Source organism: Aspergillus saccharolyticus, assembly GCF_003184585.1.
Source record: "Aspergillus saccharolyticus JOP 1030-1 unplaced genomic scaffold BP01scaffold_37, whole genome shotgun sequence".
In the NCBI taxonomy this organism is placed as follows: Eukaryota; Fungi; Ascomycota; class Eurotiomycetes; order Eurotiales; family Aspergillaceae; genus Aspergillus; species Aspergillus saccharolyticus.
This window is the reverse complement of record NW_020290647.1, coordinates 193,974-207,057: the sequence shown is the minus strand read 5'-3', so window position 1 is coordinate 207,057 and position 13,084 is coordinate 193,974. Positions and strand designations below refer to the sequence as shown.

General features: G+C 49.4%; 4 protein-coding genes across 4 annotated transcripts; all 4 read left to right on the top strand.

Moving 5' to 3' along the window:
* Window positions 1–201: 201 nt before the first annotated feature.
* BP01DRAFT_376433 (UDP-N-acetylglucosamine diphosphorylase) lies at window positions 202–1,857 on the top strand (the record flags this gene model as incomplete). Its single annotated transcript, XM_025576951.1, has 3 exons — window positions 202–918; window positions 981–1,715; window positions 1,786–1,857. 3 exons carry the CDS (start codon window positions 202–204, stop codon window positions 1,855–1,857), a joined length of 1,524 nt encoding a protein of 507 aa, XP_025428183.1.
* Window positions 1,858–2,892: 1,035 nt separating this feature from the next.
* Window positions 2,893–3,880, top strand: BP01DRAFT_359646 (uncharacterized protein). The gene is made up of 5 exons (XM_025575736.1): window positions 2,893–2,927; window positions 3,001–3,305; window positions 3,369–3,404; window positions 3,473–3,585; window positions 3,655–3,880. The coding sequence occupies exons 2-5, from the start codon at window positions 3,251–3,253 to the stop codon at window positions 3,682–3,684; spliced, it is 234 nt and encodes a 77-aa protein (XP_025428182.1). The 5' UTR covers window positions 2,893–2,927; window positions 3,001–3,250; the 3' UTR covers window positions 3,685–3,880.
* A 3,184-nt stretch (window positions 3,881–7,064) lies between these two features.
* On the top strand, window positions 7,065–8,042 carry BP01DRAFT_394428 (putative ribosomal small subunit assembly protein; the record flags this gene model as incomplete). Its single annotated transcript, XM_025578321.1, has 1 exon — window positions 7,065–8,042. One exon carries the CDS (start codon window positions 7,065–7,067, stop codon window positions 8,040–8,042), a length of 978 nt encoding a protein of 325 aa, XP_025428181.1.
* A 757-nt stretch (window positions 8,043–8,799) lies between these two features.
* On the top strand, window positions 8,800–10,359 carry BP01DRAFT_359641 (general transcription factor IIH subunit TFB6 family). Its single transcript, XM_025575735.1, has 2 exons — window positions 8,800–9,426; window positions 9,571–10,359. Exons 1-2 carry the CDS (start codon window positions 9,012–9,014, stop codon window positions 10,122–10,124), a joined length of 969 nt encoding a protein of 322 aa, XP_025428180.1. The 5' UTR covers window positions 8,800–9,011; the 3' UTR covers window positions 10,125–10,359.
* The last annotated feature ends 2,725 nt before the right edge of the window (window positions 10,360–13,084 follow it).

Here is a 13,084-nt window from a genome sequence, read left to right as displayed (position 1 = left end):
CTCCCCCTCCCCCTCCCCCTCCCCCTCCTTTCCCTCCCCTTCCCAATTCTTCCCCGCGCTCATAACAACTTTTTTTCCACCTCTCTCTCTCTCCAGTCCGTGTCCTTGTTCTCTCCTCCCATTCTACTATTACCATTACTCCTTCTTCCGATTTTGCCTTCATCGCCCTTTGATCTTTCTCCTTGAAGTATCACTATCACCATGGCTGCCGCCGCGATCAAGGAGACCGTCTCCAATTTGTTTCACAGCCATCCCGAGAACACTCTTCGGGAGCCATCTTTCGAAGAGTTTCAGCAGCTCAAACAGAAGTATACTGATGCTGGCCAAGGACACGTTTTCGCCTTTGTCGATGAGTTGAAGTCTGCAGAAAAGTCTCAGTTGTTTCACCAACTGAGCAATTTCGACCCCAACCGAATCAACGAATTAGCCGACGAAGCCTTGAACCCCCCAAAGACCCAAGAAGGTCCCGCTTCGCTGGAGCCCCTGCCTGATCTGGCCACCGCCTCGATCTTGGATTCGGACCCTAGCGACATTCAGAGATGGTATGAGGAAGGACTTCATTTGGTCGCGGGCAACAAGGTAGCTGTCGTCCTGATGGCTGGTGGACAGGGGACACGCCTAGGTAGCTCAGCTCCTAAAGGCTGCTTCGACATCGGCCTTCCCAGCCACAAGTCTCTCTTCCAAATCCAAGCCGAGCGCATCGCCAAGCTGCAGCTTCTGGCCAAGAATGTCACTGGAAAGGACGCTGCCATTCCATGGTATGTGATGACTAGTGGTCCTACTCGCAAGCCGACGGAGGAGTTCTTCCGCCAGCACAACTATTTCGGTTTGCACAAGAGCAATGTGGTTATCTTTGAACAAGGTGTCTTGCCCTGTATCTCCAACGAAGGCAAGATCCTGATGGAAAGCAAGTCCAAGGTATGTTGTGCTAGATTCGGTCTAATCATAGTGAATCCTCGGTATTGACCGCTTTTACATAGGCAGCCGTGGCTCCTGATGGCAATGGTGGTATCTATCTCGCCCTCCTCACCTCCGGCGTTAGGGAGGATATGCGCAAGCGCGGAATCGAGCACATTCACACCTACTGTGTCGATAACTGTCTCGTGAAGGTTGCAGACCCCGTCTTCATCGGTTTTGCCGCCTCGAAGAACGTCGATATCGCCACCAAGGTAGTTCGCAAGCGCAACGCTACTGAATCCGTGGGTTTGATTCTCCAGAAGAATGGCAAGCCTGATGTCGTCGAATACTCCGAGATTGATAAGGAGACAGCCGAGGCCAAAGACCCCAAGCAGCCCGACGTGCTCAAGTTCCGCGCGGCCAATATTGTCAACCACTACTATTCCTTCCGTTTCTTTGAATCGATTGAGACATGGAGCCATAAGCTGCCTCATCACGTGGCCCGCAAGAAGATTCCCTGCATCAACATCGAGACTGGCGAATTCTTCAAGCCGGAAAAACCCAACGGAGTCAAGCTCGAGCAATTTGTTTTCGATGTCTTCCCCATGACACCACTGGAAAAATTTGCGTGCATTGAAGTGCGCCGCGAGGACGAATTCTCGCCGCTCAAGAACGCTCGGGGCACTGGCGAGGATGACCCGGACACTAGCAAGGCAGACATTATGAACCAGGGACAGCGCTGGATTGAGAAGGCGGGTGGTGTTGTGGTCACCGAGGGTGAAGCAAGCGGTGTTGAAGTCTCCCCATTGATCAGCTACGTAAGTGATTCAATCCCCTGTTGCGCATGCATTCCACGACCGAACTGAGACTAAGACACATCTCTTGTAGGGCGGTGAAGGACTACAATTCCTCAAAGGCCGCGAAATTAAGGCCCCAGCGGTTATTGAGAAGGAGGAGTAAATAGGTCCACAGAGATGGAGTGTATGGAAGCATTCCCATTGCAGCTCAACTGCGGCAAGTGTGGCTGGCTGGCTACCCTAGGACACATTTCTTGTGTGTTTACAACGTGTATGCACATTGTCGGCCGTTGATACAGATCGGAACCATGGAACCGTATCCAGCTGGAGGCATGATTTGCAGTGTACCAGCCTTGATTGTAAATCTGCTGTCATTTGGTTTGCGCTAGGTGGATGAACCACCACAAAGCGCCTGTAAACATCATATCATTAACCCAGCTAGGCTCTGGGTTCGGAATAGTTTCCTTCTTCCCACTTGAGCCTGTTCTCCGCCTTCAAAGCATACAAAGCATACAAAGCATACAAAGCTACAAAGCATACAAAGCATACAAAGCCTCGAACCTGAAATCTCTCTTACGAAATTTCCGAGGCTTCGATGACTGCTGGTCCTTCGAGAGTAGATCAAGCGCCGGAAATAGAGGAAACACAATGACAGTACTTGATACACTTTGAATACATACGATAATACACTGCCGGACCTGAGATCGAGCATTCAACTGCTGCACTCCGACCGACCTTCCGCCAATGTTTACTACACGGAAAAGCCCGGGAGCTAATTGGAACCCTTACAATTGTTCGACAATCTATCTGATCGTTACCATACATTACAGAGGTAATCTGTTTCAGTTTCCTTGCTTACTTAGCTCCATCGCTTAGACACTAACTGGTGTTGAGGAATTCCTTCAAGGCTCAGTTTTCTACTCATCCTCTTTGTGCCTTGTATACCATCCGAGCTAGATTGTCTTGGTTTACCTCGGTCTTCTTCCAGAGCCACTTCCCCAATCTGATTAATCTATTTTTCCTGGGCGCCCCATGCTAGGTCAGTGTTGCTCTTCTCAAATTTCCATCCGTGACAATTTTTCACGGCTTTTGTCAGTCCACTCTTTCAAGGAACAAGCCGTCAACGGTGTCGGTTCCTCTCAGGTCTTTTGAACTGATGATTTCAACAGGTGTTCTGCCTTAGATCGGAAGAATTTATCGCAGGTCGCCCGTTTCTCAAAAATCTAAACAAGAGTGAGTCTCCCTGTCGCCTCTGTTCTGCTGCGTTCCGGTGGCCGCATTGACTGTTGCTCCCGTCTATCATCAGCCTAAGGCCGGTTGTCCACCATGCGTCTGAGAGGGGCAATCGCGTGCGACGCATATGCACCGTTTTGGCGCAGCCTTACAACCTCCGCAACCAATTGTTGCCACTCCTAAAAAAAAATTGCATGGCATCCAGACCAGTTCACTGCGACCACCGGCGCACAGCTTAACAACGAAGACTGCACATACACATGAATCAGTACCGCTGACGGGAGGACATTGAAGTATACATAGTACCAAAGCGGACTGCAGCAATGTTGTTGTCTCGCCGAGCCTGCTACAAGTGTGGCAACATTGGTCATTACGCTGGTTAGTTGTGATGGAGAAAATTGCGTGTAACCGGAGCTATAGCTTGCTAACAGGCTGCTGTAGAGGTCTGCTCCTCGACCGAGCGTCTCTGCTACAATTGTGAGTAAATCCCGATGGCGGGTTCTTGCTGCTGTAGTCGTTGGCTAATCACCATCTCACAATCACAGGCAAACAGCCCGGTAGGCCCTATACGATGCACGTCATTTACGCACCAACAACATATCTGACTCGCTCACAGGACATGAGTCCAACAACTGTCCGCGTCCCCGTACTACTGAGGGTAAGAGTGTTTGGGCCTCTTGATTCATCAAGCACGAGGATGCTAACGTTTTTGTCTTTTTTTTTTTAGCCAAGCAATGCTACAACTGCCAGGGAGTAGGCCACGTTCAGGCTGATTGTCCCACTCTTCGCCTCAACGGTGCCAACGGCCGTTGCTACAATTGCGGTCAGCCCGGTCATCTTGCTGTATGTCTATTATTCACGTGTGTACAATCGCGTGGATATTCAACTCATTGACCCACTCCAGCGCAACTGCCCCGTTCCTGCTACGGGTGCTCCCCGGGCCCCTGCTGCTCCTCGTGGCGCCTTCAACCCGGGCTTCCGTGGCGGATACTCTCGTCCTGCCACTTGCTACAAGTGCGGTGGTCCTAACCACTTTGCTCGTGATTGCCAAGCTCAAGCCATGAAGTGCTACGCCTGCGGCAAGCTGGTATAGCCCCCATCCCTCAGTTTACCAATCTCTGCAACCTCTCGGCTAACCATCTCGTTAGGGCCACATCTCCCGTGACTGCACCGCCCCCAATGGTGGTCCTTTGAGCTCTGCGGGCAAGGTTTGCTATAAGTGCTCCCAGGCTGGCCACATCTCTCGTGATTGCCCCAGTGGCGACGCTCCCCAGCCTGTGGACGCTGCTGCCCCTGCCGCCCCTGCTGCTGTTGCTGTTACTGGCACTGATTCCAGCCAAGAGGCTGCCCCAGTTGCACCTGCAGCTCCCACTGCGGTCGCTTAAAGCGTAATTCAGCGATCGATCAAACCCAGTTTTGGGCGCCTTTCTCATTCTTTTTCTTTTGTGTATTAGGGCTAGCCGACATTGGTCTTGTTTTTTTCCTATCTTTTCTCTATTTCTTTTTTCATGTTCTCTCCTGCATATATTGCGGCTTCCCATCGGTTGCATCGATTTCAATCTCCATTATGTATACGACGAACAACAAAAGTTTCACGAAGTCTTGATTTCCCTTGATGCTTGGGTCCTCAACACGGCTCAGGGTCTTACGGGTGGCGTCTGTTGATCTGTTTGGAAGGTACTCTCACTTACACGAATCCAGTGCGACAAGAAAGGAAGGAAATGAGGCTAGGCGAGTCGATGGTTTGTTTGAGTGTAAGAAAGACAATGGTGGACCGAAGCAAGTGCGGCTCTATGTATGGAAACAGGCTTCAAGGAGGTGTGGATGGAATCGTTTGTGAGCATGAATGTGTGTGCTAAAGATGTGCGAGTAGTGAAAAGACTTACCTGGCATTTGTGGTCCATCTTTTCGAACTATATCCTTCTCATATGCGTTGGGTTGGTTGGGAAACGAATCAAAAAGCTTAAAACAGAGAAACACTCAAAAGATGTTTCAAGCACAGGTGTTGAGTAGTGCTGGATCAGTAATATCGGTAATCCTCTTGTTCGAGTCTCCTACTGGCATGTGCTGCAGCAACTTGCACCTACCTTCCAAGCTTCGTTCATCCCAAATCTCCGACTCGAATTCACTTCACAAGCAACCCCTGCCACACATCATTTCGTTTATCGCAGAGGGCTTTACACTGGGCCTTCTGATTTTAGGGCAGCAGTCATGCCTGGCTCTGATACAAGTGACGAATTCAACAATGATGTGGTTACCCTACTCCTCCCTTTTGGTTTGACCTTCCTGATCTTCCTTTGCAATAACTGAATTGTCTTTCTTTTTGACAGGCCTTCATTGTCGATATCGATTCAATCCAGTCTTATGGTATTCCCTAGGTCTTTTCTTGAGTTTCCTTCTCAAACCTCCCTGCTCATTTCTCTTGCGACTAACTAGCCTACAGGAATCGGAGTTGCAGACATTACAAAATTGAAGGCCAATGGTTACTTCACAGTGGCGGTAAGCACAACCCCAGTCCTTCCTGTACGACGTACTCACCTATACACTTCCTCTACAGTCAGTCCATAGCGCGACGCGAAGGACATTGCTGAAGATTCGCGGCTTCAGTGAAGTCAAAGTCGAGAAGATCAAGGACTCCATTCAGAAATGCTTGGTAGGTACGAACATTCCCCAATAAATCATTTCAGGGGTGAATCTCATACTTAAGGACTAGCCCTCGGCCTCTGGCTTCATGACAGCGATGGAACTAAGCCACCAGCGCAAGAAGGTGGTTCGCATATCTACAGGGAGCAAACAGTTTGACTCTATCCTAGGAGGGTGAGATTCTTCGGCCTGGGAGCTGTAGCAGCAAGCTTTTCTGACCCTATCAATTCCTGATCCTAGCAGGGGCTTCCAGAGCATGAGTATTAGTGAGGTGTATGGAGAGTTTCGTTGCGGCAAAACTCAACTCTCGCATACCATGTCTGTTGTTGCCCAGCTCCCAAAGGAAATGGGCGGGGCCAATGGCAAAGTAGCATACATCGATACAGAAGGCACTTTCAGGCCCGAACGCATTGCTCAGATAGCCGAACGCTTTGGGGTTGATCCGGACTCAACGCAGGAAAACATTGCTTACGCCCGAGCTCTCAATAGCGAGCATCAGCTGGAACTGCTAAATACCCTGAGTCGCGAGTTTGCCTCCGGAGAGTATCGGCTGCTAATCATTGATAGTATAATGAACTGCTTCCGCGTCGATTACTGTGGACGTGGGGAGCTTGCGGAGCGTCAACAGAAACTGAATCAATTCTTGATGAGACTCGCCCACATGGCTGAAGGTATGTATGGAAACTGGATGCAATCGGTTCGTATGTGAGACCATATCGCCAGACTAACTATGACTGGACAAGTAGAATTCAATGTCTGTGTCCTAATGGTTCGTTGCCCTATTTCTGAATTCCAGTGACCGGTAACCAGTCTTATCAGATATAGACAAATCAAGTTCAGAGTGGTCCGGGTGCCAGCGCTCTCTTTGCTGGGGCTGATGGCCGTAAGCCAGTCGGTGGGCATGTCCTTGCGCATGCATCAACAACCCGAGTGCTGCTTCGAAAGGGCCGCGGGGAGGAACGAGTGGCCAAGATACAGGACTCACCCGGTACGTTAACTCGTCTCAGTCAATACAGTTTATATCTAAGTCTGCGCAGACTGTCCTGAGCGTGAGGCAACGTACTTGATTACCAATGGTGGAATCAACGATCCAGACAAGGTGTAGGTGGATATCTATTTACGAGTTGAACTGTATGGGGGAGTGTCAGATGTTTTGCGATCTCTTTCAAGCCATCATCTCGTAGTGTTTGATACTATATTCCCTTCAAGACAAGGTTCCAATGTCCGGAAATATATGTCTTACGTCTTATTTGTCTGTTGTGCTGCTATTCGTTCGGATGTATCGACGGATTTCGAGGTTCTTTCTCTCCGCCTTTCAAACTGCCGGTGCAAAATTATCTTCCGCCCGATAAAAAAAAAAGTTATCTCGAATGAGACTCGCCTGCTTTACTGCACCGTCTTTTGAATCCTTGATCTCTATCTGCAGGCCCGCGTCACGTACAGTCAGGTAGTCTGCTATTAGCAGCCAGCCATAGCCCGATTCCCCTCGCCAAGATGAAGAAAGAATTTGAGATAGCTGGATACGCCGTGCTGCCCCTGCAGCTCCCTAAGACTTCGTCTGTAAAGGCTGCCACGCACTACATGTATCTCCGGGCTCATGAACCTCGCAACCCGGATAAAGACACTCCCCGCTCGATGTTTATCGCAAACGTCCCCGTCGACACCACCGAGGCTCACCTGCGCCACCTCTTCGGCCCCCAGCTCTCAGCTGGTCGAGTCGAGCGCGTCCACTTCGAGTCCGTCTCCACAAAGAAGAATCAGGCCGCCATTCCGCAAGCGCTACTTGGCGGCGGTGTCAGCAAGAACAAAAAGCGGAAGCGCGTCACCACCGATGAGCTGGAGTCTCAGTTGGAGGATATTACGCTTCCCGCAGTCTGGGACCGGCCGCTTCAAAAGAGCGGGGCGCACGCCGTGGTGGTTTTTGTGGATCAGCCGAGCATGGAGGCCAGTCTGAAGGCTGCTCGAAAAGCCGCGCGAAAAGTGCTTGCCGGTAGTGGCGCTAAGAAGATTGTTTGGGGGGAAGGGCTTGACGAGGATCGCGTGCCGGCCCTCGGGCTGGAGCGGTACCTCAATCATTCGCAGGCTCAGTATCCTAGCCGCGGGGAGCTTCTACGCACGGTTAATGATTTCATGACGGTGTTTGAGCAGGTGGCCGAGGCGCGCAAGCGGGAGGCGGCGCGCAAGGCCCAGGAGCCGGACGAGGATGGCTTCGTAACGGTGACAAGTGGACCCAAGTTGGCGGATGTGGCGCACGAGGATGAGGCTCGAGAATTGATTGAGAAGCAGAAGAAGAAGCAGGAGGGTCTGGAGGACTTCTATCGCTTCCAATCCCGGGAGAAGAGAAAGGAAAGGCAGAATGAGCTGCTGAGGAAATTTGATGAGGATAAAAGGAAGCTGGCGGACTTGAAGAAGAGAAAGGGGAGTTTTGCGGTGAGTCTTCTTGCGTCATTATGCTTTTCGGTGATTCATTGAACAAAGGCTAACGAGTTATGCTTCTGATTTTGAAGCCTGAATGATTGTGTCTCTCAGCCTTGATCACCACGGTGCAATATTTACACATCGTCTTGGTTTAGCGTGGCGTTAGGGCGGGTTTGTTTACAAAAATGGTGTCGTTCTAGGTAGATGAATCAAGGCTTGAGATAGAGGCCAATGTCCTCTTTAATGTAAGTGCTCTCTTCTTCTCCCCTCCAAGTCGAAGTGCATTCCTTTTCTTTTGTATGCATATGATGAACACGCTGGGGCCAGAGTAGCAAGACTCAGTGAGCAGCTCGATGTTTTGCCATGCCTTCAAAAACCAGCATCATTCAATCTTCTCACCTTTCTGAAGCAAGAGTCGGGAATATGTACCGTGGCTTCTTCCTCATGAGTATATCCTTGAACGTGTACTGATATTTTTGCCGGATATAGTGTGTGAAAAGTGACTCAATACTGGCCGAATGTCTGGAACAATGTGTAGTATATTCTTTGAGACGGACGAGCTCGGGTTTTTCGACTCTTGCAGTGACTATCAGCTGGGCTGCCTTGCAAAGGAAAACTCTTCAATATGAGAACAACTTCAAGAGGATTGACATGACCTACAGCTTGAAGCATAGACGTTTCTCAGCAGGAAAAAAGACCATGTTGTTACTAGCCAGACGAATCATGCCATTTCGAACTACTAGATAAGCACTGCATTCTCGCAAAGCTTCCGTAACACCGTAGGACAATACATCGCAGAATTGGCAAGCAGCTGAAACCCCGCTATACCGCATTGAGTAACCCGACGTCACGCCGCCCGAAAGATTAGATCCGCGGAGTGTCCCCTCACTTAACAATATTGTGCGATCAGCATCTACTTTCCTTTCTTCTTGCTGCGAGCTTTGTCGCAAAGCTACTGTATAGGCGCTTATCGCTGTCTCGCTGAAATTAATGAATCCGCTAGAAGAAACTGAACGACCTACCATGGCTGCATCTTTGTCAGCGACCATGCCCAAGGGAGGCGCCGGAGAGATGGAAGGAGGGGGAGGCTTCATCCCACCAGCAGCAGCACACCTTCCAAGCCCGGCGCCCACCACCTCAACCGTGACACCATCGCTTCTCCCCAAACCGCGAGCTCACCCTTTGCGTCCGGGCTCTGCTAAAGAAGCCACGGTCTTGGAGTATATTGACAAGAAGCTCTTATCTATCAGTCGCCGGCACGCCAAGAAGTTCAGCGGAGCTTTTATCGGTGATAACGGAGGCGGCGGCATGAGCAGCAGCAGCGGCAGTCCCCAACGCACAGCACAGGAGTCGGAGTCGGAAAAGGGTTATGAGAGTTTCAAAGAAGTCGCAAAAGATTTTGAAGGCTTGGTGGACGTCTTGTGGGTTAGTGGCACTCGTAAGTTTCCCCCTTCCGTTCTTCTTTTTGTTGTCTTATGTTTAGGGCATGGCGAGGTTTCGTCAACAGTGGATGAAAGCGGTCGTTCTTGTCTACTGGCTAACCTTCCTTTTCTCTCTTTCTTATCTACGATATGTTTTCTAGCCTCGTTACAATTACCCTACCTGATCTCGTTGGCCGTCCAAGTCAATTCCTATCTACCGGATTATCCGTTCTCGTCCAAGGCGACTTTCCGATTGCTGCGGAAGCTGGACTTGATATTCGCGTCGCTACTCTTGGGGGAGGATGCAGAGTCTGGGGTGCCGCTGCCCGGGTTCGAGGGGAGGACTAACGTGGTTTCAATGACGGAGAAAGTGCGTATTAAGAGTATTGCAGAGACGTGTCGGGTTGTGGTTGTTGAGGCGAGGGAGCAGGAGGATCTTGATGATGGTGACAAGGGCGCGGGTAATGGAATTGATGATACTAGTGAAGAGGACGAGGAGAGTGAGGATGAGATGATGAACGATGCGATGGAGACGAATGAGTATCCGATTCCTGGCAGGTGGGAGATGGAAGCGGCTAAGGTGTACGAAAAGACGATTGAGTTGTTGGGGGATGAGCTGGGGAGAGCGGATATTGGAGAATTTTGTGATACTGATATGGCGGCTGGTGAGGAAGAGGCCCGATGTGATGGGTTACTGGTTGAGGAGCAAGATTGATCATTTGAAGCTTGGTGCTGTCGGTCTCCCAATTAGTAAGAGCCGTGAGACTATCCTTGTTCGTCTTTGTTCAGTTTTGATGATACCCAGATAACCTGGTGGAGAGAGCCTGGCTGAAGATTCCTTCTGAGATGTCTATGATGTATTGTCGTTACTTCAAATTGATATCCGTAATAATATGGGAGGGAGTATCTGACGAGGCATGGATTGTTCCGGCTCGATGCGACAATCAGAGAGCATTACTAAGTGGTTCACACCTGGAACAGTACTTAGCTACAGCTAGAACTTACTGAACGTGGTTGGAACTACCAGTTTTTCGGGCCCGACACAACAGGACAGTAAATTGTTGGTCGCCTAGGTGGACTATTAAGTCTAGTAGTCATAACTTGCGTGCCCTGGTACTGCTTGACCGCTAGTATTGATTCTGGTCTGGCCCGATTACGGAATCATCTTGAGTGAAGCCCAACCCATGGTTCTTGCCTTTGCCATTCCAATGAATGTGAGTTTGCAAATTTTCTCGGACCATGACACTCTGTCATTTCGTTGGGTCGGATATTCGGCTGCCCAGCAAGAAACAAAATCCCTACTATGTGCTCCTATATGTATCAATTTCTTTTAGCAGTAAGTACTAAGGAGTAGGAGGAAGAGTATTAGTAGTCGTCAGGATATCCGAAGTATCTTCCGACCAGCTAGTTGTAACAAAAAGTGGTTGGCTAGCTCTCCAGGGAATAATCTGCAAGGGACCAAGTACTGCTCCAGGCATGATCGTGTGTAACCCACTTTGGGGCTGTTGCTGGCACGCACAGTCGCACGCTCTATTCGGCTTAGCTGTGCTGCAATCCTCGCATGGCAAACTCGTCGATCTGATCAATGTGAATGGGGACGTACCAATCGGGAGTGAGACAGTGTTGCGCTTCCCATGAGCAGCAACATTTGGAGGGATGAACGCTGGGCGTATGTATGTACAGATTCACATCCCAATGCGATCACCCTTGCTCATGCCAGAGTGTGCAAATGGAGTTGGCTGAAGTGGGAGAGAGAGAGTATGTGTGTGTGTGTATGTGAGAGAGAGAAAAGAGAGAGAGTGACAAATTGTATGAGATGGTGCTTTACAGCAACGTATAACAAATAGGTAGTAGCGTACCTAATAGCTCCCACAAGCTACCTATGTTGTAGCAATCTGCTGCAGACTGATCGCGTCGCGTACGCGTTTTAACTTCTAGGGCGGAATGAAGCTCATCTGTCAATCCACCCAATTTCTGTTTCGATGCCTAAGGCAAAAAGCTGTACGAAGCACAATGTATTGTATGTGAGATATACATACTTCGATTGTACGAACTGAAACAAGCGGAAATCAACTCGCGAGGCTGAGAGATAAGAATGGTGTCTGAGACTCTTGTGATACTCACAGAGTACTCCGTTTTCCGTACAGAAAGAGGTACCTGCACGGTGCTACGTTTGGGGCAAGACGATACCTATTGTAAGCACGGCAACCAATGACAGCTGAATGGAATCACTTTCCACGGTACCTAGTAGGTTGGTGGAGCCTGCTCGGTCATGGGTCTCACTAAGGTCTTTCGGTCACTTTCAGTAAGTCATGTTACCACTGCCCGGTCACTGTTAAATACTCCGATAGTTCTCTCCATCTACTAGTTAGTAGGTACCCAGTGAGGGTGATCTCTCTATTAAGTACCATACATGTATACTTCATGCACTTTTATTTTACGCGACTGAGTACTTTGTCCATGCCGTTCACAGACATTGATTTCCAAATCGTGGTAATTTCTGCAACTCCAGGTCTGGCCCGATTGTATCTAGCCATCGTTATCATTACATTCACTGATCTTGCTGCATGGACAAACAGATGGCCTCGACTGGTCCTTCCACACCACGTACTCCGTACTGTGTAGTCGTTTTGTATCAGTGTCCGACTGTCATTACCTCTTTGCTACCTCAGGTAGGTATTGATTATCTTTGTTATCTGCTATAATTGAAGAAGCTATTATCGAAGAAGGACGGTAGTTGGTAGACTCCAGAGCCTAGTTTTGCTTCATACTAGGCCACAGAAGTCATCCACAACCACATGGTTTTGTGCTTCTCGAATGTACAGCATCCGTGACTAAGCCTCTCTGAGCATTGTCGCAATCTGTATTGAGCAATTAGCAGCTCTTGAATCCATGGGCCCGGGGCGCATTGGTGGGGGCCAGGATTTTCCTCGCCCTTTCATTTGCACTTTCCACCGTGCAGTCCAGGCGCTTCGCTTCCACTTTTTGTCCCTGCTTCTCTTTGTTTCAACATGATCATGATGACCATGATATTGCCATCCTCTCGCTCTCTTTCACAGTGCTAGTGTATCACCAGACAGTCTCCAGCCCTGTGGGATCCTTCCAGGCTTCCGACCCCGGGTGCGAACAATACGGATCAAGCTACTGTGGTAGTCTAGGGCACCAGTCAGGGCCGATCCTAGGGAACAGATGGTGGAATTTTAGGCTGCAAGCGGAAACAGATCTACGAATTACCTTAGGCATGCACAAGGTCAAGCGGAGAACGGGACAAACTATGACGATAAGGACCCATGGGACGCGAATGGAACCGGGCGAGTCATAGCGCGTTGCCGGATGGAAAGTAAGAAAATAATAATCCATAATACTAGGTAGTAATAATGAATAAAATGAAAGAGTGAAGTAATTAAAAAAATTACAGGGTAATCACAAAAGAGAGAGAAGAAGTGAAAAGGACCTTAGTTTGAAGTGCGCTATCCATGCATCAGTCAGTTCCTTGCAGAATTATACAGCTTTTCTCGGCCATCTGCAGCTCAGTACATTATGGTGCACTTGGAGAAGACTGAAAAGTTCGTCTATGGTGCCCACTGTTACTATCTCGTTCTGAGGTTCTGTCAGAGCAGTAGAGGTAGTTAATCAATAGTCATCAGCTTGCCTATCTATTACTTGACTCTTAAT